Source organism: Microcebus murinus, chromosome 19 (assembly GCF_040939455.1).
Source record: "Microcebus murinus isolate Inina chromosome 19, M.murinus_Inina_mat1.0, whole genome shotgun sequence".
NCBI classification, from domain to species: domain Eukaryota; kingdom Metazoa; phylum Chordata; class Mammalia; order Primates; family Cheirogaleidae; genus Microcebus; species Microcebus murinus.
In genome coordinates this window covers 45,401,062-45,413,082 of record NC_134122.1, presented here as the reverse complement: position 1 = coordinate 45,413,082, position 12,021 = coordinate 45,401,062, and the positions used below count along the sequence as shown (strand labels likewise).

Genomic DNA, 12,021 nt, shown 5'->3' with positions numbered 1-12,021 from the left:
AATTATGACAATTTAGCATGCCTATGAATCACCCAGAGGGCTGGTTAATACATAGATTCCTGGGCCTTACTGAAGAGATTCTGAATCAATAGGTCTGGAGTAGATACAAAGAAGTTTCATTTCATAAATTTCCCAGGTGATGCTGATGCTGTTAGTCCAGGGACTACACTTTGAGAAGCACAAGCACAGAGACATTTAGTCTCAATCCTTATCTCCCAATCGCCTATGCTCCAAACACACCCACTTTCCGTTCCCTGAGTACGCCATACTGCTTTCATGCAGCCACATCTTGGAATCATGTTCCCTCTCCCTGTAGTCTTCTCTGCCTTATAAACTATGTTTTAAAACCCAGGTAAAAGGCCGCCTCCTCTATGAACCCTCATCAGGTTTCCTCAAAGCTAGCCACTCCCTATGTCCTCCTACAGCCCTAGGTCTGCATCTACGTACACTGGCCTTTTCACTCTACACTGCAAGAGCCTTTCTCTCCTTGACCAGACTGAGAACTCCTCAAAGACAATGACCTTGTCCTGATTATCATTTCACCACCAGCTCTGAGCACAAGGTCAGACCCTAGTAAGCACTCAATAAACATTTGTTGAATGAAAAAACAGACATGGGGGAGCCCATCTCAGGCTGAGTGACAAGTATGCATAAAGGTATCATGTTATATAACTACAAGGTATTTAAGAATGAGGAAGGGATCACAGGACTGTAGCTTTGGGCTGCACAAAGAAACATAACAAGAATTATAAAATTAGATCAAGGAAAGATCTTTGAAGCTATAGACTGTTATGCCAAGGAGGTTGCACTTCCTTTTAAAGGAAAAGAAGGTCTTTAAAAATCTTAAGGATAAGAGTGATGATGCTGACCCATACCTTAAGAAGTGTGGAAGAAAGTTCTTTAACATCCAATAGTATTGTAGTCTTTTTTCTAAAATTATACCACCTCCACTTCCCTATTGCTCCATATAATTTCTTAAGATAACTTTATTTCATATGTTATACTTGAAAGAACTCTGAACCATTTTGTAAACAGGTAGTAGAAGGTATTAAAATGATAAGAAAAACTTTTTAAAAATCATTTTTCATGTACTGAGAAGAAAAGGGAAAAGTTATATTTCTCCACAGAATGAGGCTCTCTTTAGAGAGTACTTATTTTTTCTATAATACATTTGATTTATTATGGCCAAAAACAATTTTATTTACTTTGTCTCCTTTGAATTACTGTAATAGAAGCTCACCTTTCCATACCAGATTTAAGTTCCAAAGCTGTAAAATCCAGCTGAACTTTAATAATACTTCACAATCACACCAATCAAAACAAGATTTTTTAAAATGTAAAGGACAAAGTCTTGAATTTATGTAATAGGCATACCTTTTACAGTAAAGTTGTTCCTATAAATTTTATTTATATTTACATAAATATATACACACATATGTATATATGTATAAAACTAAGGAGGTTTACACACATATGAAAACTACTGGCTCTATGATTTGTCCTTTCTTGTTTGTTTGCTTTTGGCTCTTTCTAAAATACAATCAGCCCTCTGTATCCACAGATTTTGCATCTGTGGATTCAACCGACCTTGGATGGAAAATATTTGGGGGAAGAAACCAATAAAAATAACAATACAATTATACAATAAGATAATTTTAAAACAATATAAGATAATGACTATTTATATAGCATTTACATTGTATTAGATATTATAAATAATCTAGAGATGATTTAAAGCATATAGGAGGATATGTGCAGGTTATATGCAAAACTGCACTATTTTATATAAGAGACTTGAGTGTCCATAGATTTTGGTATCTGTGGGAGGTCCTAGACCAATCCCCCAGAGATATAGAGGAATGACCATATATGTTTGCAATATATGCTTGCTTATTAACATGTTTTTTGTATTATTGTTGATTAAAGCCATTTAATTTACCAACTATATAATATCTAAATATTTTAAGGTTTTCTGTTTTCCTAATCATGTTCTCTGTACAAAAATGCTATGTTAATCAACATAGGACATTTCTTATAATTCTAGGACCTTATTATGTAAGAGCTTTTTAAAAAATAAACCAGACTCTACAAGAGAGTTTCTCTATATCCCTCGACTGTTTTAATATGCCATTTTAGAAGTTACACAATGGAATCTTAAAAGGAGTTTATTACTTCAAGCAATACTGGACCACATTCCAATATTATCATAGAAACAAAACTTTGTATTAAAAGAATTTCCTTCATAGGGCTCAGTTATTTAAGTTGAGAAGCTTTTATCTTCAAATATAAACAGTGATACTTGGAAATAAAAAAATTAGTTGTTTCAGGGAGGAAAAAAAAAACCTTTGTGCATAACCCTTCCTATCATCCGAGAATGACTTACAAAGGCAAATGTGAATTGCACAAGATACACAGGGATCAAGACAGGGTTGCTGAGCCTGGCATTTCAATATACCTGTGGGTCCCTAGTAGCAGGACATTCTCAAACAGTTCTGCCACCTTTAAATAGTGAATCACAACAGAATCACAGGATGATTACAATAATCAATGAGAATCCTGGCTTCAGTTCAAAATAAATGTCCCTGACAAAGCCAGCTGAACACTGCCTGGACAGACACTTGACAAATGGCTTACTTGTGATAGTGACTTCCCAGAAAACCTTCTGAGGGAACATATCAGGCTTAAGACAGTACTAAGTCATACTGTTTAACACCAACAAGCAGAAATAGGTTCCCACAACAAGAAAGCATCCGTCTGTCTCTAAGAAGTTAAGCAATGCCTTTTCAGGTATGAAACCCAAAGCAAATCATGACTGAAAGGTGAAAGCTAAATGAAGTTCAGCATCTTTTTTCCTTTTCAGTGGCTTAAATGAACTCTAATTGCATACATATGCCCTCCCCTTCATCATATCCTAACCTTTCCAGATCATCCAGTGCAGGTATTAAAAGAGCCATTGGCCTTCTGGCCTCACGGTTGAAAGAAATCAGAGCCTAATTAAATTATTTTAAGCATACCACCTGGCTTTAACTGATTCTACATCATCTTTCTATTTGCACTGGTTTTGATATGAATCTGTTCTCATAAAAGAGCTTGAGATATTCGTTTCAGGTGATTATTTCATTCACCCTTCCCAAAGGAGAGGTCAATATGGCACTGGACAGGAGATTGGAGTAAGGGTGAGATAATAAAATGAATACAGCAAATGCAGATTTAGCAAGAAAAACTGAATTTTTTCAAATCCAATTTCCTTAGTTACTTACTAATATTTGCAGGGAGAGGAAAATTCATGTTTTCGTGTGGTTTGTAATATTTTCCCAATCAAAACCCTTGTTTCATGATGTCTAAAATGGTTAGACATCTCTCTTCACAATATAATCATAATATTTTCTACTGAAAATGAGAGTTAGAGTTATTTGAAATTTTGGAAGCTGTTCCGTGTCTTTGTTGGTAGATGGCTTCAAAGAAATGCCCTGTCCTGTCAGCCCATCCAAACTGTTACTGTTAGTGAATAGGTCCAGTCGGGGTATACCCCCCCCCCATGCACCTGGTTTAGAGTTCTGTAAAACATGAATGAATGACATACCTAACACCTGACTAATTCAACAGACTGCCAAGAGCATATTTCCCTTTCTTCAAAGCAACTTTTTTCAATCTACATCCAGAGTTTTATTTTTATTTCTTAAGAGACAGAGTCTCACTCTGTCACCCCTGATGCAATCACAGCTCATTGCAGCCTTGAACAACTGGGTTCAAGCTATCAGCCTCAGCCTGCTGAGTAGCTGGTTGTATAGGCACATGCCGTGACATCTGGCAAATTTTTCTGTAGAGATGGAATCTCACTATGTTCCCCTGGTGGGTCTAGAAATCCTGGCCTCAAATTTTCCTTCTGCCTTGGCTTCCCAAAGTGCTGGGATTACAAGCATAAGCCAATGCACTTGCCCTACATCCAGAATTTTTATTTAATAACTTCTCAAAGTTGTAGATCTTTTGAAATTACATTCTTTTGAAACTATAAATTATATTAAGCCTTTATTAACTTAATACAAATAAATTTCTCTAATGTTTCTTGGCTTTTAAGACAAAAAATTCAATTTCATGAATGTTACAGGAGAAATGTGGTACACATATAAAAATGAAACAAAAATTTTAGGCTCTAAATCCTGAAATAATTTTATTCTGATCTTCTTATCCTTCCCTACATATTCCTTCAATGATATGGCCATATGTTTTGCTTTTCTCTTTTCTTTTGTCCCCTTTAACAACTTTTTCCTTTTTCTGATTTAGTTGAGAAATGAAAAGAGGCAAATTATTTTCTTTTCTCTTAGAGTAGGTAGAAGTAGTTTCTTGGTGCCTCTCCTAATTTCCCAGTGTAAGAATTTCCCATTGTATTCAGACAAGAGTGCATAAACACAAAATAGACAATATAATCTCCAGAGTGAACATACTAAATGAAGAGCTATAGAGAAAATTTATTTTAATAAGAGAAATTCCTAATGTTGACTAATTAAAATAAATGTTACAATATGACCCAGAGATGTCAAATGTTGTTTGTTGAGTTGTTAAATCTAAAAGTGTGATTTATTTAAATTTAAAAGTTCCAAAGTTTGATTTAATTTTTAGAAACTTTAAAATATGAAGAAAAGTACCATGAATTCAAAGATAACACAAGTACATATAACCATACTTAAAACATACAAAGTATTAGAAATATAGACCCAATGTCTTACCTTCATCATGAATTTCTGTAGGGGCATAAGGAAAAAAGAGAAAACATTAAATATACATCATTTCAAAGGCATTAAAAATATCTCTTATGTATAAAGACTCCATTATTATAAATAAACATAAAAAACACATTCACTGTGTTGTTGCAACAAAACTTAATTATCAACTACATGCTAGAGGAAAGCTGTAGCAAGCAAAACTCTTCTTAAAAGTGTCTTTACATTAGTTCTCCCTTATTCTGTGAAAACATGCCACTCTCATGTGTGATTCAATTTACAATATATCTAAGTACCATAATCTTAAATCTATTTTCTGAAAATGTTTTTGAAAAAAAAAAAAAAAAACCTTTCATCTTTTGCATAAAAATGCAGTGACATAAATAGCAACCCAACTAATTTTAGTAGAAACAGTAGATTAGAAACAGGTAAGGTAGATTCTAAACTAATAAGCTGCAATAAGCTGCTCATATTTCATGCAAAATAACAATAAGCAATTTCTTAGACAATACATACTGTGAGAGGTGAATTTCAAAGAAAAATCACAAAACTTTTCATTTCCTTTTAAAATGACACAGTCTCCTTTCATGAATTATAATAGCTCATTTTTTCTTCTACAAAACATAGTGTGTGTGTGTGTGTGTGTGTGTGTGTGTGTAGTGTGTGTGTGTAGTGTGTGTATTCCTTCATTTTTCTTTAGATTCCCAAAGTTTCTCTGACTTCTTATTCCTAGGAAAGGTACATAGATGAAAAATGATGTATTTCCAAACTTGGGGCTGAATTTAGTCGTTAGGGCATGTCTAAGTCCTACAGAAAAAAGTTATGCATAGACACATTAGTTTTAAAGGAAGGTTTTCTAATTATAGATAACTGTAAATATTTCTTTTTTTGCCTGAAATATACTTACATAGTATTATGTGTATTACTAAATGGAAATTCCATCAAGACTGATTTTTTTTCATTTTCAGTATTATAATTTTAAGGGAAAATTGTAAAAAAGCCTTTTCATTCTTGGCTTGGAAATATAGGCTGTTTAGTTACATTTTTATAACTGATATTAATGGTAAATGATATCAGGAAACATTTTTCATGTTGAAACTGACCAATCACACACCTACATGTGACTCACTAATGAGAGAGATATCACTATATGAAGGATTAGGCAAAATCATTTTTAAGCTTTAATTCAAAGAAACATAAAAATCTAACATTTTGCTGTCGCACATGGTTTATAATAGATACTTCCATGAGATATTTTTTTCAAATTGAGCTAGGTCTTGGGGATTTTTCTTTAAAAAATGTTCTCAGCCTTATTTTGTCATTCATCAAAATTGAAATGCTTTAAAATTGTAATAGACAGAAAAAAGAGTGGTCAGTAGAGCTAATGAAGTCTGCTCTTCGGAATTTCTAAGTTGTGTCTGATTGTAGGAACAGCCAGACATGGAGGAAAGTAATCTACATATACAATAAAATAGCAGGAATAGCAAATGATAAAATACCCATCTGTAGAATTACAATGTACAGGAGATGTGACAAACATTATTCTCAAAAGATAATCAAGACCATGAATGATTATTTGTGGTATTAGTGGCATTAATTTTTTTTACAAATCATTTATTATTCAATCTTGCTTAAGTGCCAGATATTACCAAAGTTATTGCATCATGAGATATTCAAAAGGTATCATTTAAGGGCAAAGAAGAAAGCAAAACACATTAAAACAAAAAGAATGAATATATTATTTTAATCTCAATGTAAATGGTAGTTAGGTATGACAAAAAGTAACAAACAGAAAAAGAGGAACAACAAAAAACCTTTAAAAGTTGACAGGAGGGAAAAGAGAAAAAAAGAAACTCACACATAAGGATAAATACTGAAGAAAGCAGCCCCTTTAGGTGTGGAGGATATAATTTTTTGCTTATAATAATTTTAACAAAAAAATTAATTTGACTTATTTCACTCATAAAAATTTTATTAGACAAGAGTCATAATTTCATTAGACAAAATAGAGTGGGGGATGACTACAAGGGCAATTACAGATTGCATGAATGCAACCTGCTTTCTGTCTAAGAAGAATTTTTTGGATGATGATAAATTTGCACAGAAATACAAAGAGGAAAATTTTAGTTCTTTATGGAAAAATTACTCAGTGTCTCGAGGTTAATTACTTCAGAATTGACAGGTCAGATGAAGCTCCAAATATGAGCAAGAGGTGAGGGTAGAACCATCTACATGCTTTATTAACATGAAAACCAAGAAAAGAAACTACTATCATTACGTTTTAACACACAGATGGCTCTGGGTATCAACTGGATGACAAAAAAAGCATAGTCTTTGGTCTACAAGCGTAAGCCACTAGATATGGAAGATCTGAAAGACCTGTGGGATTTTCTCAGCAAGTGCAAAGGATTATGAGTTGAAAAACAAACCAAACAGCAATACCTAATTCTGAAAAAAGTTAACAAATACTGGACATCAAGAGAATGCATAATTATATTTAATCTGTTATTGGTACAAAGGAAGAAACAGTAATTCCGGTGATGGAGAACAGCCCGTCTACCATAATTATGTCTTTCATTTCAACTTTGATTTTTTTAAATTGTTATTTCAGTTCAGTAAAAATTAATACTTCTTACAGCTGAATAGTACTCCATGGTATACATATACCACATTTTATTAATATAGCACATCTTATATTTTCCTGGTTAGAGCTGGAACCCATACTACTAAGTGAAGTATCCCAAGAATGGAAAAACAGGCACCAGATATATTCTCCAGAAAACTGGTATTAACTGACTAGCACCTAAGTGGACACATAGGTACTACAGTAATAGGGTATTGGGCAGGTGGGAGGGGGGAGGGGGGTGGGTATATACATACATAATGAGTGAGATGTGCACCACCTGGGGGATGGTCATGATGGAGACTCAGACTTTTGGGGGGAGGGGGGAAATGGGCATTTATTGAAACCTTAAAATCTGTACCCCCATAATATGCCAAAATAAAAAAAAAAATTAATACTTCTAATGGCCTGTCTTAGAACCTTTACAATAACTTTTATTGGAATGTCTCCTCAAAAATTATATAGATAAGGAATTAGCGAAAAAGCAAGAAACACTTGGGGGGGGGACTTGTCATTAAAAAGAATTATCAAATGCAGCAATCTGAGAAAATAGGGTAAAATTTAAGCTCAGAAGTCCTTCTTGCATGAAGTTTCCAATGAGGAGGCAAAATATTCTACCCTGCATACAAAATATCCATCAAATTTAAGCTTTTTTGCCATCTTTTCCTCTCCATATATCAAGATGCGAGGATTCTTCATAATCTTCCAACCGGTAACCTTTCCTTTGTGAAGAAATATCTAATAAACTTCATTATGTTGACAAGAGGAAAATGTACTTTATCTCCAAAGACTTGGATTTGTAGGTAGCTATATTTTAATTAATGATGCACCCAACAATTTTTAGGAGAAAAGTGAAATTTAAAATTAAGGATTCTAATTTCCAAGCATATGCCAATATATACTATCTAATAGCATTATGGAATATATATTTGTGGAAAACCTCAACTATTGTTCTTTTAATCAAAATATTCTATGGGAATGCTTAACTTTCTAGGGTTCCACTGCTGAAAATATCCAAGATTGGCCTGATAAGACAGGCATGTGGATTGTAGGTCCACAAAGCATCTGAAAGGGCCTCACCTACTGGCCTGTGAAAGTGCAATTATGCACGTAATGATACATCCCAAAGAAATGTTCTTGTGTCACTCATGTTAATGACTATTACTGGCATTGAGTTATCTGAGCATGCAGATATGTTTAAAAAGAATTCACTTTACTGTTTTGTTTTGTTTTTTGGCAGATTTGTAGCAACTGGTATCTTTTTCAACCTATCAACTACTCTGTACAGAGAGTATTTAAAAGGGATGCCTTCTCTTCTGAGTGTAATAGATTTGATGTATTTATGTATTTATACTTTCTAGTTCTTCTTTAGAATGGTGAAGGAAAATAAATGATTCCAATAAGCTGCTATAAGTTAGGACTTATAGTCCTAACATTTTATCTTGATGTGACACATGCTTATAAAGCACAGAGTTGTGTGAAAGCCTTAAAAGTAGAAGAGCTATCTAGGGCTTTCTTCTTTTCCCAGCTTGTCTCAATAGAGAATTTCTCTAAATCAAAAAACAACAAATTGATCTATACAGAGGACATCCAGATAATAATGACCTGAAGACATGTAAAGCCAGTCCTCTACCCAGATTACTACCTACACATAAAAAAATTACCTACAGCAGAATATAGAAGATTCTATATATATTTTTAAAACAATTTCAAACATGAATGAACCTTGGTAGCATTCAAGCACTTCGCAGACCCTCACAAATAGTAGCTATGTGTAAAAATGCATTATTTTGTTAAATAACTATTGAGTTAGGAACATTTGAAATGATGTTGTATTTTAACAATTATAATAGCATCAATGTATTTTTAGAAAGAGGAAGTATATGGATAAGACATCATTCGGTCCATAGACAGTGCTTCCCAGACAGTAGTTTCATCTGTTCCATCCTTTACTATCTTTTTTTTTTTTTTTTTTTTTTTTTTTTTTGAGACAGAGTCTCGCTTTGTTGCCCAGGCTAGTGTGAGTGCCGTGGCGTCAGCCTAGCTCACAGCAACCTCAAACTCCTGGGCTCGAGCGATCCTCTGTCTCAGCCTCCCGAGTAGCTGGGACTACAGGCATGCGCCACCATGCCCGGCTAATTTTTTTAATATATATATCAGTTGGCCAATTAGTTTCTTTCTATTTATAGTAGAGACGGGGTCTCGCTCTTGCTCAGGCTGGTTTTGAACTCCTGACCTTGAGCAATCCACCCGCCTCGGCCTCCCAGAGAGCTAGGATTACAGGCGTGAGCCACCGCGCCCGGCCCATCCTTTACTATCTTGACCCCCACCCAGGACCAGGACCTCAGTCGCAGGCCTCCACATTGGAAACCCATGCTGTAGGCTAGGGGACAGCTGAGAGTGGAGTGGAATAGATGGAAATAATAGTTATTAATAATTACTTTTAGCCAAGACTCAGAAATGTCATTCTCTTTTAAAATACAAAGAGCAGCACTGGGTGACTCAGTGGACTACTATTAAACAAACGTGAGAGGCTCAACGAGACATTGATGAATGGAGAGAGGGAAGGAGATGAAGAAAAGAAGGAAATTAGGAAGGAAAGGGAAGAAGAAGGGAGGGAGAAAGGAAGAGAGAGAGAGAGAGAGAGAGAGAGAGAGAGAGAGAGAGAGAGAGAGAGAGAGAGAGAGAGAGAGAGAGAGAGATATGGACCTTTGATGAATCTATCCAGAATTATGTTATTAGAAAATTTATAAAGAAGCCATTTTCATTTTCATATCTATCAAGTTTTATAAGGCTCCTGAAGGTCTTAATCTGGTATTGTTAAATGCACTCTAGACAAGCAAGTGTAACAGATGTTAAAATGGGACACCTGCCTCAGAACAAAACAATGGCAAGAATAGATGATCCCCAACATATGAGAGGTTGCCTTAGGATTTTTCAACTTTGGATCTTTTGCCTTTATGATGGTCTGAAAGTGACAGGCATTCAATAGGCATCATGCTACTACTACTGATACAACTATTCTGTTTTTAACTTTCAGTACAGTATTCAATAAATTACATGAGATGTTCAACACCTCATTATAAAATAGGCTTTATGTTAGATGACTTTGCCCAAGTGTGGGCTAAAGTAAGTGAGCTGAGCTTGTTTAAGGTAAGCTGGGCAAAGCTATGAGGTTCAGTAGGGCAGGTGTATTGAATGCATTTTTGACTTATGATATTTTCCACTTCTGATGGGTTTATGGAGATGTAAATTGTAAGTAGAGAAACATCTATACTACCATATTCCAAAAGACACTGTTATACAACTCTAAGCAGGGACACCAAAGGGGGTGCCTACAAATCCACACACTGCCCTTAGCTGACCACCCACCTTAGTCTGTCAGAAGAGGTTGGAGGGAAAGAGGCAGTTTCTTGGAGAGAGGTGCAGGTGGGCCTAGAGACCTGCCTCCCTCCCAAGTTTGCTCTCACTTCAAGCCCAGTGAATGTGGCTTCAGGAATACCACTGTTCCCAGGACCTGGGACACTGTGTGCTGGTGTCTGACTATGCCTGGAGGGTAAGAGGCAAGAGGCTGGCTATAACCCCTCCAGGGCTGCAACTAGGAGGTGGCTGCACTGCCAACAAGCAGATGGGGCCGCACTAGACAGAGCCAGCCTGGGACTGTCTCAGAGGCCGCCAAGAGCTCACAAGAAGAGGAAGCCATCACCACTGACCAGCTGGAGGAGATGCATTTGGCTGCAGCAGGAGAACCACAGGCCAGAGATTTCAGGGGATGGGGGACCTGCCAAGACACCTGCCAAGTACCCAGAAGGAAAGTCAGCTTTCTATACCTGGCAAGCCTGATGAATAAGACGATGACTAAAGATCTTTCCTGCCAACCTTCCTTTTCTTCCTCTTTCCCATAGCACCTGAGAGGGGTAGACACTCCAGGCACCATGTAGGGCATGGGGGACTCGGCAGGGTTAAGTGAGAAGCAGCTTCCCAGATGTCCTTCCCTCCAGTCCTCCTGCATGGAGTGGCCTGGGCTAGCCCAGACAAGTTCACTTAAATTAAATTCAAGTTCGCCTATTACACAGGATTGGGCATTTTAATTACTGAAACGAGATTTATATGACTTGAAATGACTCTAGGGTGTTTCACTCTCTAAATACGAGCTCATGGGACCCATTCTAATTTAACCCAAGGGGCAGAGGAAAAAGAGCCCCACAGATCATTTTGAATAGTTCTGAATTAGGTGGGCAGAGAGTTAAATTATTTTCTGTTGCCCTTCAAGGAATACCTGTTATAGTACAATTTCAAACTTCTAATGGCCAAAGCATAAGATTTAAACTATATAGGTCTTCAAAGAAAGAAATAGCTCAAGTCTAAAATTTACTGAGACATATATACATACTGACCATTAGTGTTCTAAAACGAACCCAGCAGAATCTTTTCATTATGTGATTTCTAACTGAACATATATTTTAACATCAAATGTTACATCATTAACATAATAGAAATATTTAAGAATAAGGAAGGAGAATTCCAGATTCTTATCCTATAGACAAGGAGAGTATGGCCTACAAAAAGCCTATATAAGATGATGAAGTTCATCACTGGCAAAGTGAAACCTCATGATTTTCAGCTCAGAAAGTATCTGGAAACTAATTTCTACTGTAAAGATTAATAAATAAACTT

General features: G+C 35.7%; 1 protein-coding gene across 5 annotated transcripts in view; it reads right to left on the bottom strand.

Moving 5' to 3' along the window:
* Positions 1 to 12,021, bottom strand: part of RYR2 (ryanodine receptor 2) — a 644,030-nt gene that overhangs the window by 368,175 nt on the left and 263,834 nt on the right. For all 5 annotated transcript variants that reach the window (XM_075995501.1, XM_075995503.1, XM_075995502.1 and 2 more), the window contains one exon: positions 4,728 to 4,742. In XM_075995501.1, the coding sequence (XP_075851616.1) occupies positions 4,728 to 4,742 (15 nt within the window). The remainder of the gene's footprint in view (positions 1 to 4,727; positions 4,743 to 12,021) is intronic.